The sequence below is a fragment of the Lampetra fluviatilis genome, chromosome 6 (genome assembly GCF_964198595.1).
Source record: "Lampetra fluviatilis chromosome 6, kcLamFluv1.1, whole genome shotgun sequence".
Taxonomy (NCBI): domain Eukaryota; kingdom Metazoa; phylum Chordata; class Hyperoartia; order Petromyzontiformes; family Petromyzontidae; genus Lampetra; species Lampetra fluviatilis.
In genome coordinates, this window is record NC_136280.1 from 2,768,296 (window position 1) to 2,794,574 (window position 26,279).

General features: G+C 55.1%; 2 protein-coding genes across 8 annotated transcripts in view; both read right to left on the reverse strand.

Annotated features, from left to right (window-relative positions):
- The window catches only part of LOC144932948 (uncharacterized), a 44,916-nt gene extending 35,309 nt beyond the window's left edge, over window positions 1-9,607 (reverse strand). Inside the window, exons 1-2 of the mRNA XM_078857348.1 lie at window positions 9,602-9,607; window positions 8,647-8,998 (exon numbers count right to left, since the gene is read on the reverse strand). Coding sequence (XP_078713474.1) covers window positions 8,647-8,998; window positions 9,602-9,607 — 358 coding nt within the window. The remainder of the gene's footprint in view (window positions 1-8,646; window positions 8,999-9,601) is intronic.
- Window positions 9,608-9,661: 54 nt separating this feature from the next.
- LOC144933039 (uncharacterized) overlaps window positions 9,662-26,279 on the reverse strand; it is a 69,934-nt gene continuing 53,316 nt past the window's right edge. For 3 of the 7 annotated variants that reach the window (XR_013636972.1, XR_013636974.1, XR_013636973.1), the window contains exon 3: window positions 10,136-10,715. Coding sequence is in view for 1 of the 7 variants with exons in the window: in XM_078857498.1 (XP_078713624.1) it covers window positions 9,738-10,715 (978 nt within the window). In the remaining 6 variants the exon portion in view is untranslated. Of the gene's footprint in view, window positions 10,716-26,279 lie in introns of all 7 variants that reach the window. The other 4 variants (XR_013636971.1, XR_013636969.1, XM_078857498.1 and 1 more) reach the window with 3 other exon arrangements.

Below are 26,279 nucleotides of genomic sequence, written 5' to 3' on the forward strand. Positions count from 1 at the left end.
TTGTCTTGGCGGCACACGAACGCCTCTTGCACTTGGGAGTTAACAAGACGCTTGCCCTGCTTCAGCGTGACTATTACTGGCCGGGAATGGGAAGTGATGTGGTGCATATTCTGAAGGGGTGCGTTGAGTGCGCCAGGCGTAAACCACCGGCCGTGGCAGCTAATCCACCGCTGCAATCTATTCAGGTCTCGCGTACCAACGAGCTCGTTGCACTCGATATTTTGGGGCCCTTCCCAGTCACGCCGAGAGGGAATAAATATTTGTTAGTGGGGGTCGAATACTTTACCCGATGGCCTATGGCGTGGCCTCTCGCTAACCAGTCGGCAGCGGCTGTGACGGATGCCTTCGTCCAGGGCTATGTCCTGGACAAGGGGGCTCCCGAACGCCTGCTGACCGACCAAGGTAAAAAATTTTCGAGTAAATTGTTGCAAGAGGTGTGCGATCTGTTGGGTACCAAGAAGGTGCGTACCTCCCCGTACCACCCGCAGACTGACGGGATGGTGGAGAGACTCCACAAAACCTTGACTTCCATGCTGTGCCAGCAGGTGTGCGAGGCACATGTAGATTGGGACCTGCAGGTCCCGGGAGTCCTTGCCGCGTATAGAATGGCCCCCCATGCAGCTACGGGGTTTTCCCCATTCTATTTGATGTACGGTCGGGAAGCTGACCCGCCAATAGAAACGCAACTTGGCCTGTCCGCTCCACGAACTAATTCTAATTTGGCAGAACATATTAAGTTTAATATTCATAAGCTGACAGAGGCGAGGGAGGCCGCACGGCTTAATTCGCGGGCTCGCCAAATTGCTAATGAACGGTTGCGGGCACGGAAGGTGTCCATGCACGAATGGAAACCAGGTGACAGGGCCTGGCTGCATTGCCCTCAGGCACCCTTGGCTACGTCGCCTAAATTGTTGAGACCGTGGAGGGGACCCGTGGAGGTCGTGCGCGTTGCACGGCCCCAGTGCGTTCAGATAAAGTGGGGAAAGCGCCGGTGGTACGTTCACCCCTCCCGACTGAAACCGTTCTCGCCTCCATATGGCCTCCCCTTGTGTCGTGATGGCCGGGCGTGTGACGTGACCGGCGACCCAGAGGGGGAAATGTCTCTGCCTGATCCACACGTATTGTCGCCTGATCTGCTCCCAGGTGTCTCGGAACTGACAGCTGCCGATCACCGGCGGCCGGATCTCCGCGGCGGGGCCGGCCCTTTCAGGCCCGTTCCGCGCCGTCTGGAGCGGCCGGAACCGCCGGACGGTCGTCAGTGTCCCGCCCCATACGATGGACCAGCCAGACGGACTCGCGCCAGGTCGTGCTACTTTGCATGACCTGCCTCGTGAGGAGTCGGGGCAGCTGGAGCGCCTCGTCACTGCGTGTAGTCGCAGGGACGTGGGGCGCGTTCGTTTCGTATTTGCTCGTATCGTGTTATTGTTGACTTTTCGCGTTCATTGTCAATCTGTACATAGTTATTCTTGTTGTTGTTGTTGTTGTGTTATGTTACGGGGCACACTCGGGGGGTTATGGGGTTTTTTTTTGTTGGTTGTCGTTTTATCGTCGTGGTTGGTTGTTGTTAGCAGCCGGGCCGGCTGCGAGCTATGTGGGAGGGGGTGATGTAGTGGTGATACGCGCTGGGTGTATATGTCGTGTGCCAGCGCGTATGTACGGGTGTGTGTGTGGTGACGCGTGCTGACGGGGAGGAGCAGGCGTCAGTGCGCGGGTGGGGGTAGTGCTGCTGATTGGCTGTGTGCCGGTGACGCGCCCAGAGGGAGTGATCGGGTAGCAGCGCGGTGTGATTGGTCGGAGAGTGGAAACACGCGCTGAGCGGAACCGGATCGTGGGGATAGCGCGTGGGGATTGGGTAACGGAGGAGCGGTGCCGACGTTGAGGTCCGCATCCGCTCCGTCTCCCGGGAAGAAGGGGTATATAAGGTGATGCACAGAGGAGCAAGGGGCAGAAGTGGAACCATCTAAGAATGAAGACGAAGGTGTAGAGATAGAGCCCGGAGAGGAGAGAAATGGAGAGTAGAAGAGAGTAAGGTATAGTGTGTAGCCAGCGAGATAGAAAGGTCTACACGAGCTGAGTAAGGTATAGTGTGTAGCCAGCGAGATAGAAAGGTCTACACGAGCTGAGTAATGTATAGTGTGTAGCCAGCGAGATAGAAAGGTCTACACGAGCTGAGTAATGTATAGTGTGTAGCCAGCGAGATAGAAAGGTCTGCACGAGCCGAGTATGCATACGGTGTAGCCAGCGAGAGAGAACGGTCTGCACGAGCCGAGTATGCATACGGTGTAGCCAGCGAGAGAGAACGGTCTGCACGAGCCGAGTATGCATACGGTGTAGCCAGCGAGAGAGAACGGTCTGCACGAGCCGAGTATGCATACGGTGTAGCCAGCGAGAGAGAACGGTCTGCACGAGCCGAGTATGCATACGGTGTAGCCAGCGAGAGAGAGGCAAAGTCTACACGAGGCACAGAGAGCCGGCAGCACAGAATCCTGAGTCAAGAGAAGTGCGGTGTGAAGAAGAGAGGCCACGCGTTGTATTGTTACAAGTCAAGATTTAATAAAAGAAGTGTGTTCCCGTCAAGGAGTTTCCTGCCGTCATTTTCCAATACTTCACAGGAAAGGCTTACTGAGCTGTACAGCTTTATTTTCAGAAGCGACCTGGCCACAAATGACAGCCCACCCGAGTCGCTCACCATCGAATTTAGGGCTTCCAAGTCCCCTAAACGCGTGACGTTGAATTTAAATGTTGAGGGGAACACCCAAGCACCGGCTCGAAAACGCCAAGCGGCCAGCAGCAAACGGCGCAGTTAAACTTGAGCTGTAACGGATAAAGAGTTGACCCGTTCCTTAGGCTGAGCAAGGTTATTTATTACGCGAGCTTGGGGTTGGAAAGGGTTACGATGATGGCAGGGACTATCCGACGTGGAGCGGTGCGAGGGTAGGAGCAGACGATTTCGATTGTTTGTGAGCTGCGGTGTGGTGGGTGGGTGAGTGGGTGTGCGAGTGTGTGGGTGAGTCTGTGGGTGAGTGTGTGGGTGAATGGGTGGGTGAGTGAGTGGGTGGGTGAGTTTGTGGGTGAGTGTGTGGGTGGGTGAGTGAGTGGGTGGGTGAGTGGGTGTGTGGGTGGGTGAGTGAGTGGGTGAGTGTGTGGGGGAATGGGTGGGTGAGTGGGTGGGTGGGTGAGTGTGTGGGTGAGTGGGTGGGTGAGTGAGTGAGTGGGTGGGTGAGTGTGCCGTTGTGTGCACGGGGAGAGGTAGTGCAGCGGTCAACGCGCTGCGCTACGAGCCCGGCGCCCCGGGCCAACATCGGTCACGATTATCTCAACCGGTCCTGGGCTTCCCCTAGGTCGACTCAGCCTCAAATGAGTACCTGGTGCGGTGTGTAAACATCGTCACTAGGGAGACAAAGGCGGCCGAGCGTGGTGTTCGCCACCCACCCCCTCGTGTGCCGTGCCGGTCTTCAAAGGTGCTTGCTAACAGCACTTGCCCCAACAGCCTGTTGAGGCTATCCGGGGGATCTTTGTTTTTGTATATATCTGTGATAATAGGCGCTGTTATGTAATAGCACTGCGCTATGAACCCGACGACCTTGAGTCTATCGTTGTGCCCTCGACTCACGCGTGCGGAGGAGCGGCGGTGCAGCGGTTAGCGCAGCAGCACGAGGGAACACCCTTTGGCCAGATCCAAGTTCGAATCCAGGTAAAGGCCAACCGCGCCCATCCGTGCTGTGAGTCCACAGTACGGTGGTTGGATGATTCGTAAAAAAAATGTTACGAATATTATTCCAGTAACAACTAACAATTATGATAATTTCGATTTAAAGCTTTCGTGACTGCAGGGATTCATCTTCTTGGTTCTTTCGGTAAAGTCACGTAGAAGGAAAATAATAAAATAATAAAAATAGAACATAATAAAATAATTCTCACGACGTTTCGGCCATAACGGCTGCTTGCGTTGTGGCCGAAACGTCGTGAGAATTATTTTATTATGTTTTATTTTTATTATTTTATTATTTTCCTTCTACGTGACTTTACCGAAAGAACCAAGAAAATTATGATAATTTTGTTTTAAACAAACCTATTTAAAGTTATTCAAGCCCCGCAACAAAGCAAGGCACACGGTTCCGTGAAGTATTCGATGCCCGACGCGCCATTTCCAGTCATCAACACTCACGTAACGTGTGGTGACAACATTTCGTGTTGTTGTTGCAAATTAACGAGATTGAGGCCTTAAATAAAGGTGAAAATTACGTGAAAATGAGATGTACTATATTCTCTCATGACGACGAGGGAATGAGTGAAAGGTGAGCACTAGCGTGTTCTCTGTACGTAAAGTTGAACTTCTTTCGCACCGTACTTAGCCAACCATTAACACCATCCCCCCAACTTCCCCAAGTCTCCCACCTCACAATCACCGAATTCTCGCGGCCGTGACGTGGATAGTTTGGGGAGTTCCAGACCACAGGGCTGCAAGCAGAGGAGGAACTACTGCTGCCACGACTATTTTTATTTGACCAGGTAAGGCACCACTGAGCTCTATAGCTCGTTTCTTAATTTTTAGAAGCGACCTGGCCACCACAAATGATAGCCGGACAAAGTTGGCTTTTCATCACGTGGACATTTACAGCAGCAGCCAGCCACGTTGATCCGAACATGTGGAGGGAAAAAACACCGAAGGACCCAGAGAGAGAGAAGAAAAATCCACGCGACCACAGGGAGAGAGAGAGACACACACACACGCACGCAAGCCCCAAATATACAGCAGGCGTAGTCAGGGTCGGGATCGAACCCACGACCTCCTGTAGACCAGGCGAGGTAGTTAACATCTCCTAGCCACCGTGATGATGATGAGAGAGAGAGAGACGCAGACTCCAAATATACAGCAGCAGGCGTAGTCAGGGTCGGGATGGAACCCACGACCTCCTGTAGACCAGGCGAGGTAGTTAACATCTCCTAGCCACCGTGATGATGATGAGAGAGAGAGAGAGACGCAGACTCCAAATATATAGCAGCAGGCGTAGTCAGGGTCGGGATGGAACCCACGACCTCCTGTAGACCAGGCGAGGTAGTTAACATCTCCTAGCCACCGTGATGATGATGAGAGAGAGAGAGAGACGCAGACTCCAAATATATAGCAGCAGGCGTAGTCAGGGTCGGGATGGAACCCACGACCTCCTGTAGACCAGGCGAGGTAGTTAACATCTCCTAGCCACCGTGATGATGATGAGAGAGAGAGAGAGAGACGCAGACTCAAAATATATAGCAGCAGGCGTAGTCAGGGTCGGGATGGAACCCACGACCTCCTGTAGACCAGGCGAGGTAGTCAACATCTCCTAGCCACCGTGATGATGATGAGAGAGAGAGAGACGCAGACTCCAAATATACAGCAGCAGGCGTAGTCAGGGTCGGGATGGAACCCACGACCTCCTGTAGACCAGGCGAGGTAGTCAACATCTCCTAGCCACCGTGATGATGATGAGAGAGAGAGAGACGCAGACTCCAAATATACAGCAGCAGGCGTAGTCAGGGTCGGGATGGAACCCACGACCTCCTGTAGACCAGGCGAGGTAGTTAACATCTCCTAGCCACCGTGATGATGATGAGAGAGAGAGAGAGACGCAGACTCCAAATATATAGCAGCAGGCGTAGTCAGGGTCGGGATGGAACCCACGACCTCCTGTAGACCAGGCGAGGTAGTTAACATCTCCTAGCCACCGTGATGATGATGAGAGAGAGAGAGAGACGCAGACTCCAAATATATAGCAGCAGGCGTAGTCAGGGTCGGGATGGAACCCACGACCTCCTGTAGACCAGGCGAGGTAGTTAACATCTCCTAGCCACCGTGATGATGATGAGAGAGAGAGAGAGAGACGCAGACTCAAAATATATAGCAGCAGGCGTAGTCAGGGTCGGGATGGAACCCACGACCTCCTGTAGACCAGGCGAGGTAGTCAACATCTCCTAGCCACCGTGATGATGATGAGAGAGAGAGAGACGCAGACTCCAAATATACAGCAGCAGGCGTAGTCAGGGTCGGGATGGAACCCACGACCTCCTGTAGACCAGGCGAGGTAGTCAACATCTCCTAGCCACCGTGGCGCCCAGGAAAGCAGCCACTTCGCTCTCAGCAGAGAGGGGTGAGTGGTGGGCTCTGACAGAGGCAGGCCGCACGTGTCGTGATGAGCTCGGAGGCGGGATCGGTGGCGGTAGGGGGGGGGGCACACGTGGAGGGGAGTGGGGGGGCACGTGGGGGGCGGGGTGAGGACACGTGGGGGGGGGGGGGTGATGAACGAGAGCCCCGCGCGTGCTTAGCGCTCTCAGAGCCCCGGGGCAGCGCGGCCTCTTGCGCAAAAAACAAGAAAGGAGAGAGAGAGACCTCTAATGAGATGCTCTCGCACCGGCTGGCCTGCTCCTCGACTTGTCGAGCAGCCCCCCACCCACCCATCGTTCTCCTTACCCCTCTCGGTTCCCCTCCTCCTGTTATCTCATCCCCCCCCACCACCACCACCACCGCCAGCCCCAACTCTCCTCTCCCCCGAGCCCAACCCCCCCCCGACTCTGCCATCGAATCTCCTCTTCCCCCCTTTCTCTCCTCATATCCCCCCCCTCTCACCCCTCCCACCACAACCCCCACCCCACACTCACTCACCACGCACTCACTCACCACGCACTCACTCACTCTCTCTCACCACGCACTCTCTCACCACGCACTCACTCACCACGCACTTACTCACCACTCACTCTCTCTCACCACGCACTCACTCACCACGCACTTACTCACCACTCACTCTCTCTCACCACGCACTCAGTCTCTCACCACGCACTCTCTCACCACTCTCTCACCACGCACTCACCACTCACTCACCATGCACTCACTCACCCACCACTCACTCACTCGCAGTGCTCGCTGCCGAGTCCACGACACTCCGAACGACCACACCGTGCAACACCCCCCACCACCACCCCCCCACCACCCCCCTACACCCCCCCACCACCCCTCCCCACAAACCCCCCCCCACCACCCTCCCCACAAACCCCTCCACAAACCACCCACCACCCCCCCACCACCCCCCCACACGCCCCCACACCCCCCACCACGACCCCCCACCATCGCCCACCACTACCACCCCCCCACCATCCCCCACCACCACCCCCCACACCTCTCCTCGCCAGCACCGTGCCGCTCCCAGCGGACCGCAACAAAACCCAGAACATCTTCTTCATAAGATTCTCAAATTGTCATTACATTCCGCACTCGCAGCTATTACTCGCATCTGTCATCGCCATCCAATTTCTCTAACAGCGCCCGCCGCCACAGAACAAAATGCATTTCGGATTAAGCACCAAACCCCACTCCCGTACGAAGGTGCTGGGAGATGGGGGGGGGGCGGTGTGTGTAGGATTATGCTGCTCGAACACTCCGGGCTGTAAGACTGTTCGGCTCACACCTCTGGCAATGCAATCGGCTTTATTGACAGCGGACTGGAGAGGCGCGGGCCAGACGATGGCAGATCACAACAGACGAGCGGCGTAGTCGCACCTGCGGCGGTGAACTCGCGTATCCTCTGTGTGCGTGCACACGTGTCCACGTGTGTGTGTGCGTGTACGTGTGTGTGCACGTGTGTGTGTGTGCGTGTGTGTGCGTGTGCACGTGTGTGTGTGCGTGTGTACGTGTGTGTGTGTGCACGTGTGTGTGTGTGTGCGTACGTGTGCACGTGTATGTGTGTGTGTGTGCGTGGTGTTGGTCACCCACCCCCTGGTGTGTTGTGCCGGCCGTTATAGGTGCTCGCTAACAGCACTTGCCCCTACTGTCTTTGTGGTCTAGCGGTTAGCGCGCTACGCTACGAACACGGCGACCCGGGTTCGATTCCCGCTCACGGCCAACACCCAGTGACGATTATCTGAACCGATCCTGGGCCTCCCCTAGGTCGACTCAGCCACCAATGAGTACCTGGTGCGGTGTGTAAAAACATCACCACTGGGGAGACAAAGGCGGCCGGGCGTGGTGTTGGCCACCCATCCCCTCGTGTACCATGCCGGCCTTCATAGGTGCTATTCGCTAACAGCACTTGCCCCGACAGTCTGTTAAGGCTACACGGAGAATCTTTGTCTGTCTGTGTCTGTCCATTTGTGTGTCCATCTGTGTGCCTATCCGTAAAGCCATCCGTGTGTCCTTACATCCGTCTGTGTGTTCGTCTGTGTGTCTGTCTGTGTGTCTGTCTGTGTGTCCGTCTGTGTGTCTGTCTGTCTTTGTGCTCGTCCGTCTGTCCGTGTGTCCGTCTGCCTGCCCGTCTGTGTGCCCGTGCGTGTCTTATTACCCTGCGTGTCTGTTTGTACGTCTCTATCCGTGCGTGTCGTTCGTGCTCGTTTCTTTAAAGCGGCGTTTCTTAGCCTGGGGCGTGCCGGGTGCCCTTTCTGGGGCTACGAGACGTGCCCAGAATGAGTATTTTTGTTTATTAGGCACGGGGCACGGAAGCTACGACTAACTTTGTTCCATCAAACCTCTGTAACGATTTGAGAATCAAATGGGCGCCAAGGCTGCCGTGAAGGTTAAGAACCACCGCGTGACAGCGATCAGAGAGAGACAGAGGATGAGCTCGCTTCATCGACCGAAACTGCCCGCTTTTATTTTGTTATACTTTGTAACCTCACCCGCGTTGTCCGTGGGGGGCCCACGTCGTCCGTGGGGGAGGGGGGGGCGGCTGCTGCTGCTGCAGGCGGTCTCCCGTGGCGTCGACGAGAAGACTTCTCGCGTTTCATCGCCCCGAAGGGCGCGGATCGTCGAGCGCGCCTCGCACGCGCGCACAAGGACACACAACACCCACGTGGGCAGACCGATCGCAGATGCGTAACCAAGACGCGGGGGGCAGCTTCGGCGGTACTTCTTGGGCAGGGGGGCAAGGGGGGGGGCAAGGGAGGGCAAGAAGGGGGGGCAAGGGGGGGCAAGGGGGGGGGCAAGGGGGGGGGCAAGGGGGGGGCAAGTGCCGTTGAACGACTCCCTCCCCTACGAGGGCTGGGGCACGGCGCGTGAGGGCCGGTGGGTGGCCAGCACCACGGCCCCGGCCTCCTCTGGCGGTTGCACATCGCAAGCAGAGGCACTCATTTAGGGCCGAGTCGACCTAGGGGAGGCCCGTGGCCTGTGCAGATAATCGTCACCGGTTGTCGGCGGTCGCGAGCGGGAATCGAACTGCGCACAAAGGCCACTGAACGCGCGCACACACGCACATCAACCGCGTGCACACACACGTGCACACCGAGACAAAGATCCCCCCCCCCCCCCACGTAGCGTCAACAGACAGTCCTGTTAGCGAGGAGCACCTATGAAGGTCTGCACGGCACACGAGGGGGTGGGTGGCCAGCACCACGCCCGGCCGCCCGCCCGCCTTCGTCTCCCTGGTGGCGATGTTTGCACGCCGCGCCAGGTACCCATTTGAGGCTGAGTAGACCTAGGGGACGTTTCGTTTTGTCCGTGAAAGTCCCTCCCTGTCGGTGCACTCATCCCAACCCCCCCTTCCAGCTCTCCCTTGAGAGAGAGGCCCATCCGATGTCTCAGCGGGTGCCTCCCTGTTCGGCTATAAATAGCGCGCAGGCTAATTATCAGCAGTGCCGCCATACAATCTGGGATGGGTTCCACAGCCTCCCGACTCCCACCCTCTATCTCCCCCCCACCCCTCGCTCCCTCCCTGCCTCCCCACTCGCCCTTAACGAGCACAGAAGGATATTGCGAGCTGTCGGGAAGATTCTCAGGTTTCACCAGCAGCCTTGCAACGGTGGGTTTTTGGTGAGGCGGCCGGTTGGGTTTGGTGCGGACGGGCGGGCGGGCGGGCTGGCTGGCGAGTCGGTTGGTTGGTCGGTGGGTGGGTGGGTGGGTGCGTGAGTTGGTGGGTGGGTGGGTGAGTTGGTTGGTGGCTGGGTGAGTTGGTGGGTGGGTGAGTTGATGGATGGGTGGCTGGGTGAGTTGGTGGGTGGGTGAGTTGGTGGGTGGGTGGGTGGGTGAGTTGGTGGGTGGGTGGGTGAGTTGATGGATGGGTGGCTGGGTGAGTTGGTGGGTGGGTGAGTTGGTGGGTGGGTGGGTGAGTTGGTGGGTGGGTGGGTGGGTGAGTTGGTGGGTGGGTGGGTGAGTTAATGGGTGGGTGGCTGGGTGAGTTGGTGGGTGGGTGAGTTGGTGGGTGGGTGAGTTGGTGGGTGGGTGATTTGGTGGGTGGGTGAGTTGGTGGGTCGAGTGGGTGAGTCGGCCGGTGGGTGAGTGAGTCGGCCGGTGGATGAGTCGATTGCTCGGTGGGTGGGTGGGTGAGTCGGTTGGTGGGTGAGATGGTGGGTGGGTGAGTTGGTTGATGGGTGAGTTGGTGCGTGGATGGGTGAGTCGGCCGGTGGGTGGATGAGTCAACCGGTGGGTGAGTCGGTTGCTCGGTGGGTGGGTGAGTCGGTGGGTGGGTGAGTTGGTCAATGGGCGGCAAGTTGGTTTGTCGGTGGGTGGTTGAGTCGGCCGGTGGTTGAGACGGTCGGTGAGCGGCAAGTTGGCTTGTCGGTGGGTGGGTGGGTCGGCCAGGTGGCGGGTGAGTCGGCCGATGGGTTGGAAGGAGGGCGAGTCGGTAGCCAGCACCAGAGCTACTCCACTCTCCAAGGGAAGTGCGTGGACGTCTCGGGGTGGTGGGCCGGGGGCTGGGTTCATCCCAGAGAGGGCTGCAGAGACTCCAAGCTGAGCGAGTCCTGTGTGAGCCCTGCCAACGAAACGCAACAACACAGAGCTCCTTGAGAACACGATCCATCGGTACAGGTGTCTCTCGCTCTACACAGCGGCAGTAGTAGTAGTAGATGCGTTCCAAAACAAGTGTGCACAAAGCGAAACCGCACGAGGAAGATAGCTGCCTGCCAACTAGCGCACACAGTACACACACAGTACACACACACAGTACACACACAGTACACACACAGCACACACAGTACACACAGAGCACACACACACAGTACGCACACAGTACGCACACAGTACACACACAGTACACACACACAGTGTGGTTCCACGCTCGATCGCACAGCCGCATGCACAGTGATTTCAAACCGCGTAGCAGAGCGACTTTTTGGGGGCGAGTGAAACCTGCATGTCCACGGCTTAATTCCTCGCTCAACATTTACCGTCACACAAGGTTACAACTTCCAACTTTGACAACGGCACACAATGGCCTGCTCTTGCAAATGGCGTTAGCGACTAATATATAGATCAATATATAGTTTTTGTTATGTCCGCCGTCGGTGAAGCAGACGGCACGCAGTCCTATTGTTGCGTTCGCGGTAATAATCAGGGCAGGCCACTGGATTCGAACCGCGGATCTCTGCAACACGCGGCCAATGCACTACCACTAGGACCATGTGAACGTGTACACGTGTCTGTGTGTGTGCATTTAGGTGGGAGCGGTAGTGTAGCGGTGCGAACCCGGCGACCCGAGTTCGATTCCCGCTCACGGACAACACCAGTGACGATTACTTGAACCGGTCCTGAGCCTCCCCTAGGTTTACTCAGCCTCAAAGAGGTGTTTAAAATAATCGTCACTGGGGAGACAAAGGCGGTCAGGCGTGGTGCTGGCCACCCACCCCCTTGTGTACCGTTCCGGCCTTCAGAGGTGCTCGCTAACAGCACTTGCCGCAACACACCTACCCACACCGCCCCCAACACACACACACCTACCCACACACGCGTCCCCATCATCCCTCGTCATCTCTCACGCACACACAGAAAAAGAACAACAAAAAATCCTGACATTGAGTTTATGCCCATGGGCGAAAAGCACATTGGCACACGCGATGCATTGCGGATTGGTTTCCAGCTGCAGGATATTGCGATGCTCTGCTGTATACCGAAGCATGGCGAGGGGGGGGCAAGGCCTACATCCAGTGTTGGATGTTATAAAAGGGCCCTCAATAAAAAAAACACGTAAATATTCAAATACACACATTTTTTACTTGCATAAAAAAGTAACTTTTTTATTTATTTTCTATACAGCCAGATAATACGACAAATCGCTAACATTACATAGCCAGTCGTTCATAATAGTTGAAGGCAGTATAGTACTATAGTAATAGAGCAAGTGCAGAATCACTGGATCCGAATTGATATCTTGAAAGCATTTAGCACGGGGCACTTAAAAAGTGCGGGGGCCCGTTGCATTTGTAGCTACTTTTGCTACTGGGATAATCCGGCACTGCCTATGTCCACCGGTGGATAGATCATAGCCGATGATGATGATGTTGATGATGATGTTGATGATAGACAAGCGATAGGGCTTGGGAAGGGGGCGGGAGCATTCGTACAGCAGCGGACAGACCATGGCTGACGACAACCATGATGATGTTGATGATGATGTTGATGTTGTTGATGATGTTGATGATGATGATCAAAAATGAAAAACATGAGCCAGGCGACGGCGAGTCATCGTGGACCCAACCTGGCTATAAATAAGGGCCATCGATTAACGCATCGATCGCAAAGTGTCAGCAAGTGGGCTCGTTAGGTGCAGGCGGGCGATGTTTTACAGCCAGAGTCGCCGTCCTAAATCCAAGTGTGAGTGGAGGGGGGGGGGCAGATATTTGGCAGCCGAGCTCACACCTGCTTCGCTGTTAATAGTGATCATCGGCGAAGCGTGGTTTTTATCTGATTATTGTATTAACAATTGTTTGTTTGTTTGTTACAATCTCGTTTGTTAAATTTTGTTCCGCGCCCATTCGTTAATAGGGGTATACGTCCTCGCTCTATGCGGCAGTAGTAGCAGCAGTAGCAGCAAGAGCAGCAGTAGTAGCAGTAGTAGTAGACACACACAGTACACACACACACAGACACACATACAATACACACACACAGTACACACACACACACAGACACACATACAATACACACACAGTACACACAGTACACACACACAGACACACACACAGTACACACACAGACACGCACAGACACACACACAGTACACACACAGACACACACAGACACACAGACACACACACAGACACACACGAGCATGGGCCCATCCTCCTGCTGCTTGCTCCTCCTCATCGCCCTTGCACGAGATGATCGACAAGCCGGCTAGATGGGGGGGGGGGGAGCCCACGGAGCGGCCGATCCATGCCGCCGATCACGATGAGAGGCGAACCCCGTGGGGGGAAGCTGATGTCCTTGTCAGCTCACTGGGCTGCCGCGCGCTTCTGATCGCTGCCGGGGTCTATGCCCAGGGCGCGCACCCTCCCTCCCCCTCCTCCCCCCTCCTCCTCCCCCTCTCCCCCCTCCTCCTCCCCCCCTCCTCCCCTCTCCCCCCTCCTCCTCCCCCCCTCCTCCTCCCCCCCTCCTCCTCCCCCCCTCCTCCTCCCCCCCTCCTCTCCCCCCCTCCTCCTCCCCCCCCTCCTCCTCCCCCCCTCCTCCTCCCCCCCCCTCATCCCCCTCCTCCTCCCCCCCTCCTCCTCCCCCCCTCCTCCCCCTCCTCCTCCCCCCCCTCCTCCCCCCCTCCTCCTCCCCCCCTCCTCTCCCCCCCTCCTCTTCCTCCAAATCTCGAGTAACTCCCCCCTCGCCCCAATAGCCCCCCCTCCCCCGCACCCTCCTCCCCTCCCCCCGCCCCGCCCCCCCTCCTCTTCCTCCAAATCTCGAACAACTCGTCCTATAGCCCCCCCCCGCACCCTCCCCCCGCCCCCGCATAAAGACAAAGATCCCGTATATCCCGAACAGACCGCTAGAGCAAGTGGTGTTCGTGAGCACCTGTGAAGGCCGCACGGCACTCGAGGGGGTGGGTGGCCAACAGCGCGCCCGGCCGCCTTTGTCTCCCCAGTGCTGACATTTTTACACACCGCACCAGGTTCTCATTTGAGGCTAAGTCGACCTAGGGGAGGCCCAAGTACCGGTTCAGATATCCATCACCCGTGTTAGCCGTGAGAGCGGGGAATCGAACCAGGTTCGTAGCGTAGCGCGCAGCGCGTTCACCGCTCTGCCACAACCACCAATAACCATGCCACCGATATTACCACCACCACCACCAGCACCGCCAGTGTCATCACCACCACCGACACCACCGACACAACCACCGACAGACAGACAAATCGACAGCAGCTTGCATTATGCATGAAACAATTTTTTGCTCGCGTGGAAAAGTCGCGCGTTTGGTAAGGGCTTTTTTGGGGGGGGGAGGGGGGGGCCCTTTGATAATAAAATAAATATAAGTGCCAACCTTTCCCCCAGCACGCAACGCGGCGTTAGATGTGACCGCCGTTGTTTAATGCAATAAGCGGCGGCTGCGTGAATAATGCATGGGGGAGAGGCGCGTCGCGCGCTAGTCTGAGTGGTGTTTTGATTCGACGAAGTTGGGCACGGGAACGACGCCTCTGTATCCGATCGCGCGAAACAACACCGCCCCCCCCCCCACCACCGCCCCCCCCCCACCAACACCGCCCCCCACTGCCCCCCCCGCCCCAGCCGCGCCGCCTTTGTATCCCACTGCGAGGGGGGGGGTCAAAAATCGTCCAAAATCGCGTGACGTCATTTATGGACGGCCCCTTATCATCATCATCACGTGGAAATTGTATGGCAGCCAAACACTCTAAACGCGTGATGTTCATTCTAAACGTGGAGAGAGAAACCGGAGGACTCGGAGCAAATCCACACGACCAGGTGGAGAGAAAGACATGCAATCTCTAAATATACAGCAGCAGGCGTCAGGGTCGGGATCCGAACCCACGAACCTCCTGCACACCAGGCGAGGGAGATAACATCTCCTAGCCACCGTGATTCATGGCACTGATCCTGACCCTAAGCGTGAGAGATTGCGGTAACTCGGGGGAGGTCTTCATCCAGCAATGGACAGATCGCAGCTAGCGATGATGATGATCGTTATGATAAAGGTTCCTATCGTTATACTATCGCTGGTAAATCAGGAGACGTTGTTACCAACCGCCCACGCTCATAATGGCGGTGAATTTGTGAATTGGCCGTGAGTCAACTCGACGAGGACATTCGCGGGCACAAATCTGAGACGTCAAAACACTGCCCGACAATTGCCACTTTTGGTCCCCTCCCCGCGTGAAAGAGCGAGCCGCCCCGCCCCCGCCCCCCCGCTCCAAAAGTAACCCCCAGGAACATGTTTCATCGTGAAGGCTCCCCACGACACGACTGCCTAGCCCACCGCACGAAGCAGCCAGGCGGCCAACAACAACCAGCAGGATTAAAGTAATCCTCGACGACGAGCCGTAATACGTTTTTGTTTTTTCAAAGTTGAGCTAGGTGACAAGAATTTGATGTCGAGAAAGAAAAAACGACGACGATGGTGATGATTGCAGGGAGGGAATTCCAAGGTGGAGCGATGCGAGGGAAGATGCAGAAATAAAAATGTTGTGAGCTGCAGTGTGGTGAGTGAGTGAGCCAGTGAGTGGGTGAATGGATGAGTGAGTGAGTGAGTGCGTGGGTGGGTGGGTGCGTGGGTGAGTGACTGGGTGAGTTACGGGATGAGTGGGTGACTGGGTCAGTGAGTGGGTGAGTGAGTGGGTGAGTGAGTGACTGGATGAGTGAGTGAATGAATGAGTGGGTGAGTGAGTGACTGGATGAGTGAGTGAATGAGTGAGTGGGTGAGTGGGTGAATGAATGACTGGGTGAGTGGATGGGTGAGTAAGTGGGTGACTGGGTGAGTGAATGAGCGAACGGGTGACTGGGTGAGTGAGCGAGCAAGCGAGCAGAGTAAATCAGCGAGTGCTGGATGATCAGTCACCGTGCCTCTGCTGCCTCACTCTGTATACTATCCACTGCACAGTCAAGTATGAACTGGATGCTGCACCGCAGCAATGACAGATGATTCTGTGATGTTGCTGCTCCAGTGGCAGTGGTGCCCAAGCACAAAGAGCACGAAAACCCAAAAACATTTGTCACTAACATTGTAGCCATAAAAAAAAACGTTTTACGAATCAATGAATTCTGAAATGTATAAATGAATGAGATTGACACGAACTCACACTCAACTACTTTGGCCTCTCTGTGTGCGGCGCGGAAGGGCCGTTGCCCGAAACGTTGGCAAAATTCCAACTTCGACCAAAAAAAAACGTTCTTTAGCTGGAGAAAAGCGATTCAGCCTGAATTTGTTATCATCTTCCATTTGTCATCACGCACTACAGGAGGTAGGGGCGGCCAACTATTGCCAGCGCCTCCACTGTTCTTGATGAATCCTAAAAAGTCACTATGAAAGCGGTATAGAGAATTCTAGATTCGAAGCTTTCGTGACTGCAAGGATTCATACTCTTAGGTTTATTCGGTAAAGTCACGTAGGTAAAAATAAGAATAAATAATAAAATAATAGAAATAATAAAATAAATAATACATCACGACGTTTCGGAGGCAACACAAGTCTCCGTTATCAGGTGGGACCGTCATAGCTAGATTTACTGTATCAAGTGAGGAAAAATCCAAGAGACAAGCCCAAATCTTCTTGGTTCTTTCGGTAAAGTCACGTAGAAGGGAAGTAATAAAATAATAAAAATAGAACATAATAAAATAATTCTCACGACGTTTCGGCCACAATGCAAGCAGCCGTCCTCAGGTGAAAAACAGGTCTGTCGGACGCCGCCAAGCTTGGTGGTGCTCATTCAGACGCTGTCTTTCCGACAGACCTGTTCTTCACCTGAGGACGGCTGCTTGCGTTGTGGCCGAAACGTCGTGAGAATTGTATTTTATTATGTTTTATTTTTATTCTTTTATTATTTCCCTTCTACGTGACTTCACCGAATGAACCAAGAAGATGTGGTGTTTTGTGTTTTGTGTTGTTGTTGTTGTAACGTTCTGACCCCGTGGCCCTACCGGGCACCTGCGAAAAAAAGCGCTTCATAGCTCATCGGATTCCTCCTCCAGGTCTAAATAGATATTCTGATTCTGGTGCATCACCGCTGCATCACGAACGGCGCAATCATGGGGGGCAGGGAGGCAGCTTTCGCGTCCATCAAGCGCCTCTTGGTCGTCGCGAGCGGCGCGTTTAATTTAGTATAGCGAAACACTCGCGGGGCGCCCCGGCCTTTTTTTTTCCCCCCGTTAATCCACCGCGCGAATCCATCCCAGCAGCGGATTTTACCCGTTGCGAGACCTCGTAAATCCGCCGTCCATCCTCACCACCACCTCCTCCTCCTCCCTCGCTCGCTCCGTGCCTTCTACACCGCCTCCTGATCCTTCCCGACTGCTGTGAGGGCGGTAAAGTCCTCGCTAACGCGTGCGGCGGAGTTCACGCGACAGCGCGTTTTCGCTACAACGCGGTTCTTTCCATTGGCGAACACTTTTCGCACAACGCGGAATGTGCCCCACCCCCCCCCCCCCCCCCGTTATAACGCGATACGTGCATCGTTATAACGCGGTTTAGTGAGCACGTCGACGACGAACTACTTTCTCGGGCTGAGAGGCTGAGCAGAGTGATACGGTACATGGAATGATACGGTGGTGATGGTTATTTTTTGTTCGTTTTTACTTTACGCGCCACACCAGGGACTCATTTTTGAGGCTTCAGTTAACCCAGGTTCGAGGGGCGGCAGGACCATTTCGGATAATCGTCACTGATGCTGGAGAGCGGTGCCCTAACCACCACTCTGCCGCTCCCCACATGGGGACATCACACTGACACGCACACAAACAACAACAACAACCGCCACTCGCAACTAAGTGACGGCGACGTCACCACGGCGCTTGTGCCAGGCTAGGTGGAGAAGGCTCGCTACTGGCAAGAGGTCACGGGACAGATCCGCATGCCTTGGGTTGACTGAATGAGATGACGGACAGATGCACCGCCGGTGCTACCAACTGCACCACCTCGCTGCGTTTTATACGCCCGGCGCTCCGCTCGTCGTTGTGAGCGTCGCTCTTCCGCTGTTGTTGGGAGGGTGGACTGCCTCCAACTGCCCAGGAGCATACTTCACAAGCTTCCTCCACAGAGGCCCGATCATCTTGACACCGCTGGTACCGCTCATCGGCAAGTCCATTCAGCTCCACATCATCCCGTACCGCATCAGCACCATCTCATCTCCAGCCCGTGCCGCGCTCGTTTAGCCCCCCTCTCTATCCGGCGAAACAGAAGCTGCTTTGGCACGCGGTGTCTGGGCATGCGGGCTTCGTGACCCAGCCAACGCTCCATCCCTCCCTCCCTCTTCCAGCACCCGCGCTGTATTCATCCCCGACTTAAATCGAGGCTTAAAAGTACACGGGACACGCCGCCTGAATAACGCCGAGCAAACAACAGCAGCAAAAGCAGCAGCATAAAATTTTATACGGAAATCAAAACATTAAATATTAAACAATTAGAAAGGCGGCAACAGCAGCGGCGGCGGCGGCGTTATCTGCAGGCCAGCAACCGCCAGAGTGCGCGGGGTGATTAACGCGAGGGAGCGGCGTGGCGCGCCCCTTCCATCCCAAGCCGGCGGAATAATTAACCCAAGTCCCATTCAACAACAACAATAAACGCAACGGCCGTAAAGGCAACGACGATGAATACGGCGGCGTTAAACAACAACAACAACAACAAGCGCAAATCTGGCTGTCGCCTGATGAGGCTGGTTGTAATTACTGGCGAAACGTCGTGCTCGAATTGGGAACGCCGTGGGTTTTACTCTCTAACACACAACCGGTGGTGCTGTACTAGTAACGAATTGGCAATTTGTGTTCACGGGACAAACCTTACTAATTGGCTGTGTCGGGTGGTGGCGGGTTTAACGACGTATTTATATTTATGCGAACTAACCCAAAATAACCTCTTATGGATGACAACAAACACAACAATAACAACAGCAGCAATGAACATAACACCAGTAAGCGCAACAACGATCAACACCACAATAAAAGCATGAATTAACACAACATCAACAAACAAGTAAACAATAAACACAACAACAATAGGCAGAACAACAACAACAACAACAAGCAAACAACAAACACGCACACGGTTACAATTGAATGAACGGGCGAATCCCCATTCGCCAGTTGTGTGGTGTTCCTGGGTTGAGTGTTGTTGATGTGTGTGTTGTTCATCGTGGTGAATATGACCACCAGAATCATCACCACCACCACCATCAGCAGCAGCAGCAGCACAAAGATCCCCCGTGTAACCTCACAAACTGTTGGGGCAAAGTGCTGTTAGCGAGCACCTATGAAGGCCTGCCACGGCACACTAGGGGGTGGGTGGCCAGCACCACGCTCGGCCGTCTTTGTCTCCCCAGTGGGATTGATTACACACCGCACGAGGTACTCATTTGAGGCCGAGTCGACCTAGGAGGAGGCGCAGGACGGTTCAGATAATCGTCACCAGTGTTGGCCGTGAGCGGGAATCGAACTCGGGTCGCCGGGTTTTGTCACGTGACGCGCTAACCGCTACACTACCAGCACCACCACCACCACCACAAACCACCACTACTGCCAGCACCACCAGCACAACCGTAACCGCAGCCACCACTTGTCACTGCTGTCACCGCGCCCGGACAATTGCGGGATTAATGTCAAGGGCAGACGCATCGCAGCCCCGGCTGAAACCATTGACTTTTTTGTGATTCATTTCATTCACGCTCGCTCAGGATTCCACAACAAACTCCACCGATCGATGCTTAATATTTAAAGCTCCCGCTATAGAAGCGATGATTTACCGTGTGGCTGCCCTGCCTGCATGAGGATAATAAACAGTACCCACGAGCCCGCTTCGGTGGAGGAGATTGTGGTGGAGGCGGAGGTGGTGGAGGAGGAGGTGGTGGAGGTGGTCGTGAAGGATATGGTGGAGGAGGTGGTGGAGGAGGTGGTGGAGGAGGTGGAGGAGGTGGTGGTGGAGTTGGTGGAGGAGGTGGTGTAGGATGTGGTGGAGGAGGTGGTGGAGGTGGTGGAGGTGGTGGTGGAGGAGGTGGAGGAGGAGGTGGTGGTGGTGGAGGAGGTGGTGCAGGAGGTGGAGGAGGAGGAGGTGGTGGTGGAGGATGTGGTGGAGGAGGTGGTGGAGGAGGTGGTGGAGGTGGAGGAGGAGGTTCTGGAGGATGTGGTGGAGGTGGTGGTGGAGGATGTGGTAGAGGTGGTGGTGGTAGAGGTGGTGGTGGAGGAGGTGGTGGTGGAGGAGGTGGTGGTGGAGGAGGTGGTGGAGGTGTCTTGGGTTAAATAAAAATGTGTCGTTAAACCCGCCACCACCCGGCGCGGCCAATTAGTAAGGTTTGTCACGTAAACAGAACGCGCCAATTCGTTACTCGTTCAGCACACACCGGTCGTGTGTTGGAGAGGAAAGCCACAACATTTACAATTCATACAAAAGAGTAATTCTTGTGGAGTGTTATCTGAAGGTGGTGGGCGGGGCTAGCGAGTAGTGGGCGGGGCTACGCGAGCAGTAGGCGGGGCTATGCGAGCAGTAGGCGGGGCTACGCTAGTAGTAGGCGGGGCTAGCGAGTAGTAGACAGGGCTAGCGAGTAGTGGGCGGGGCTACGCGAGTAGTGGGCGGGGCTAGCGAGTAGTAGGCGGGGCTAGCGAGTAGTAGGCGTGGTTTAGTCGAATAGTGGGCGGGGCTATTCGACTAGTGGGCGTGGTTATGCTGAAAAGTGGGCGTGGGGTCGTGAAAAAAAGGGCGTCTCCCAAAAAGCAGGCGATTGGATGAAGGCTTGAAACGATTCACAGCTGACAATGGATTTAAACAAAAAATGCATCGATCCTGTCTCGTTTGTATTGTTTCTCCACCCAGGGGAAACATGCAAATGCAGGGGTTTCTCCACTGAACATAATGATTCGGTGGCCACGGCCGTTGTAAGAGGTATTATATACTGGATGTGGTGTGCCGGGTCACGGGACAGATGCATAGACGTGCGTGCCACTGAAATCCTTGCACAGATGGGTTCACGATCCCACTCCGCCTGTAACCGAGCTATCACTTCGCAGCCCAACCAAGCGAGCACTTTAGATCACCACGTGATCCATCCACCCCTCGCCTGCAAAGTGCAGAGTCGTGGGTGCACCACCAAGACCACCACCACCAACACCACCACCACCACCACAAATACCACCAACATCACCACCAACACGACCAGCAGTACCATGAACACCACCGACATCGGCAGCAGTATCATTACCAAAGAAAAAGATACCCCATATAGCCTTTAACAGACTATTGGGGCAAGTGCTGTTCGCGAGCACGACTCTCTCCTCACCACGTCTCTCTCCTCACCACGTCTCCCCTCACCACGTCTCTCTCCTCACCACGTCTCCCCTCACCACGTCTCTCTCCTCACCACGTCTCTCTCCTCACCACATCTCTCTCCTCACCACGTCTCCCCTCACCACGTCTCTCTCCTCACCACGTCTCCCCTCACCACGTCTCTCTCCTCACCACGTCTCTCTCCTCACCACGTCTCTCTCCTCACCACGTCTCCCCTCACCACGTCTCTCTCCTCACCACGTCTCCCCTCACCACGTCTCTCTCCTCACCACGTCTCCCCTCACCACGTCTCTCTCCTCACCACGTCTCTCTCCTCACCACGTCTCTCTCCTCACCACGTCTCCCCTCACCACGTCTCTCTCCTCACCACGTCTCCCCTCACCACGTCTCTCTCCTCACCACGTCTCTCCCCTCACCACGTCTCCCCTCACCACGTCTCTCTCCTCACCACGTCTCCCCTCACCACGTCTCTCTCCTCACCACGTCTCCCCTCACCACGTCTCTCTCCTCACCACGTCTCCCCTCACCACGTCTCTCTCCTCACCACGTCTCCCCTCACCACGTCTCTCCCCTCACCACGTCTCTCTCCTCACCACGTCTCTCTCCTCACCACGTCTCTCTCCTCACCACGTCTCTCTCCTCACCACGTCTCCCCTCACCACGTCTCTCTCCTCACCACGTCTCCCCTCACCACGTCTCTCTCCTCACCACGTCTCCCCTCACCACGTCTCTCTCCTCACCACGTCTCCCCTCACCACGTCTCTCTCCTCACCACGTCTCCCCTCACCACGTCTCCCCTCACCACGTCTCTCTCCTCACCACGTCTCTCTCCTCACCACGTCTCCCCTCACCACGTCTCTCTCCTCACCACGTCTCCCCTCACCACGTCTCTCCCCTCACCACGACTCTCTCCTCACCACGTCTCCCCTCACCACGTCTCTCTCCTCACCACGTCTCTCTCCTCACCACGTCTCCCCTCACCACGTCTCTCTCCTCACCACGTCTCTCTCCTCACCACGTCTCTCTCCTCACCACGTCTCCCCTCACCACGTCTCTCCCCTCACCACGTCTCTCCCCTCACCACGACTCTCTCCTCACCACGTCTCCCCTCACCACGTCTCTCTCCTCACCACGTCTCTCTCCTCACCACGTCTCCCCTCACCACGTCTCCCCTCACCACGTCTCTCTCCTCACCACGTCTCTCCCCTCACCACGTCTCTCCCCTCACCACGTCTCTCTCCTCACCACGTCTCCCCTCACCACGTCTCTCTCCTCACCACGTCTCTCTCCTCACCACGTCTCCCCTCACCACGTCTCTCTCCTCACCACGTCTCTCTCCTCACCACGTCTCCCCTCACCACGTCTCTCTCCTCACCACGTCTCTCTCCTCACCACGTCTCCCCTCACCACGTCTCCCCTCACCACGTCTCTCTCCTCACCACGTCTCTCCCCTCACCACGTCTCTCCCCTCACCACGTCTCTCTCCTCACCACGTCTCCCCTCACCACGTCTCTCTCCTCACCACGTCTCTCTCCTCACCACGTCTCCCCTCACCACGTCTCTCCCCTCACCACGTCTCTCTCCTCACCACGTCTCTCCCCTCACCACGACTCTCTCCTCACCACGTCTCTCTCCTCACCACGTCTCTCTCCTCACCACGTCTCCCCTCACCACGTCTCCCCTCACCACGTCTCTCTCCACGTCTCTCCCCACTACCCCGTCCCCGGCGCTTCCCCACGCACTTGCGGATTAAACATAAAATAAATTTCGCCGCTTCACCGAAATATTGTGATTAACAGCATTACGCGGCATAGCGAGTTCATTTCAAAACACAAAATCTATATTAAGTTATTATTAATACGTCCACAGTGAAGCTAATTGTGTGCTTTTCTTGTTTGAACGCGTAGTAAGGCAGGGAGTTTGGCTGCTAATCGTATGGCTTTCGACTTTAAACGATATCATTAAACAATTGATTTGGCGATGCTGCTGCTGCTGTGTATTTGGCAGCGATTCGCAAACGGCACAAATAAAACTCGGATAAAACTCAACACATCGGGGAGTAATCTAATGAGTAACAGCGTGGCCTTAAAAGGGGATTACATTATTTAACAAGTGATGTTTCTGCCAAGTGACAGACGAGGCAGAATTTGTAAGCAGGCAAGACTTCTAATTTGACTTAAAGCCTTCTGTGTATTCCCTACTTCCGGAGAAACAAGCAAATCAGCTACACGACCCTGCTGAACATCTGAACGGCACGCGTGTTCCGGACAGCTTCGTATGCCTGCGAGACTTGGACACTGAAAAAGAGTGACGGAGATGAGATAATTGCCACTCGAAATGTTCTGCTGCAGAAGGATACCGCCACCGAAGAGTGACCGACGTTGAAGTCTAACAGCAAAAAGTCTGCACGATAGAAGAAGACAACCTGATGATGATGATGATGACGACGACGATGATGATGATGCAGGCAGTGATGAGACGGAAACTGACGGCAGCATTTGGACAGACGCGTGTAGGATGGACAACAACGAGATCAATAAAAGGGTGTCGTTCGAAAAAATGGAAGGAACCGGGAAAGAGAGAAATACCGAGCAGAGCACGGCTTGACGACGATGGCGTCGCGAGAGAGTCGTGCCAGGAAGATAACGGAGCGGATACAAATGACGAAATGTGCAGTGGACACTAATGGGGCTTTAACACGTAGCGGGCCGTCGCGACCAATATCATCCATAATAGAGATTTTTGTTGGGTTAGATCGCGTAAATATATAAATGTGTCGTTAAAACCCGCCACCACCCGACACAGCCAACTAGTAAGGGTTGTCACGTGAACAGAACGTGGCCATTCGTCACCAGTACAGCACGCCGGTGTGATGAAGCTAGTTGTAATTACTGCCGAAACGTCGTACTCGGATTGTCAATGTTGTGGCTTGGCTCTCCAACACACCCACCGGCGTGCTGTACTAGTGACGAATTGGCCACGTTCTGTTTACGTGACAACCCTTACTAGTTGGTTGTGTCGGGTGGTGGCGGGTTTTAACGACACATTTAAATATTTACCCGATCTATCCCAAAAACACCTCTATTATGGACCTACGGGGCTATTCTGCCGCATGGACCGCGATAATGGTCATGAAGATTCACTGCTTCCGATGCACGGTGGCGCGTTGGGATCTACAGGTGAAATGCGCCTTGCAAATGTCACTGCTTGCATCACTGCCGTTGCCAGCCAGCCGGTCACATTTGCTGAAATGTATTTTGATGGCGACCGGTGAGTCCCTCCCCGATGAGATCTCCCGTAATATATTATGGGCGCACACGGTGGCCAGGAGATGTTAACTACCTCGCCTGGTATGCAAGAGTTCGTAGGTTCGATGCCGACCCTGACGCCTGCTGCTGTATATTTGGAGTTTGCGTGTCTCTCTCTCTCTCCTCGTGGTCGCGTGGATTTTTCTCCGGGTCCTCCGGCTGCTCCCTCCACGTTTAGAATCAACGTCGCGCACTGAGAGTATTTCGCTGCTATCCATGTCCACGTGCTGAAAAGCCACTTCGTTGAGCTATCATTTGTGGCCTTGTGAAAAAAGCGCCATACGACGTGGGCAATCTGAGAAACCTTCCTCCGTTGCTTGCAACAAAACTGCTGGGTGATCGGATCGGATCGGATCGAACCGAACCTGCGGCGACTTCTCAACCGTGCGCTAGTGCGCTGGCCGAGACCGCGTGCACCACGGAGAGGCGTTGCGTGTCCCCCACGCGACAATTTATTATTTCCCTTTAAAACCCAAAGCAGAGAGACGTCTCCTATCCCAGAGTATTGAGCCGAGCTTAACTAAGACAAACTTTGTTCTTCTTGCAACCCCCCGCCCCTTAGCTCGGCACCCCCCTCAACCCCGCCCCTTAACCCCCCAGCCCCTCCCTTCCCACCCCTCCCCCTTAACCCCCCAGCTCTACCCCCCCCCCCCCACGGGACTTCTGCTTTTTATCAAGAATTCTGTTTGATTCCATTTACGAATTGTCCAGGAGGAGGATGAGGAGGAGGCGCCGCCTGTTGAAGATTCAATTTAATGGGCCGGATGAATGCCTTTATGTGATGACAAATGCACACTCGCCTGGTATTAACGGGCAATCATGACTTTAGAATAAACTGTGGCAGCAAATATTGAATTCCTAACCAGATTAGCAAGCATTAAGCGCACTAATAACCCGCCAATTGAAATATCCGATGTTGTGTGTGGTGTGTGAGTGTGGTGTGTTGTGTGTGGTGTGTGAGTGTGGTGTGTTGTGTGTGTGTTGTGTTTGTTGCGTGTGTGTGTGGTGTGTGTGTGTTGAGTGTGTGCGTTGTCTGTGTGGTGTGTGTGTGGTGTGTGTGTTGTGTGTGTGGTGTGTGTGTGTTGTGTGTGTGATGTGTTGTGTGTATGTGGTGTGTTGCGTGTGTGTTGTGTGTTGCGTGTGTGTTGTGTGTGTTTGGTGTGTGTGGTGTGTTAGTGTGGTGTGTTGTGCGTGTGTTGTGTGTGTGTTGCGTGTGTGTTGAGTGTGTGTTGCATGTGTGGTGTGTTGTTTGTGTGTGGTGTGTGGTGTGTGAGTGTGGTGTGTGAGTATGGTGTGTGTGTGTGGTGTGTGTGTGTGTTGTGTGTGTGTTGTGTGTGTGTGTGTTACAGCAGCTGTGCCGCAAACTCACAAAGATCAGAACCTTGAAACCCGGCGTCTCCCTGCCCATTGGGACTCGATGCGTTGCCTGTGGAACGTCTGAGTCCCGTCTCACTTCGCCGTTGCCAGCGAAGTTAACCGCCGACAAGTTCGTAGCCACGCACGCGACCACGCGGTCACCTTGTTCCGTGACATCCACAGAAGACAAAGATCCCCCGTATAGCCTTCCACAGACTGTTGGTGCAGGGCAAGTGCTGTTAGCGAGTAGCATCTATGAAGGCCGCCACGACACACGAGGGGTTGGGTGGCCAGTACCACGCCCGACCGCTTTTGTCTCCCCAGTGGGGTTGATTACGCACCGCACCAAGTACTCGTTTGAGGCTGAGTCGACCTAGGCGAGGCCCGGGACCGATTCAGGAAATCGTCACCAGTGTTGGCCGTGAGCTGGAATCGAACTCGGGTCGCCGGGTTT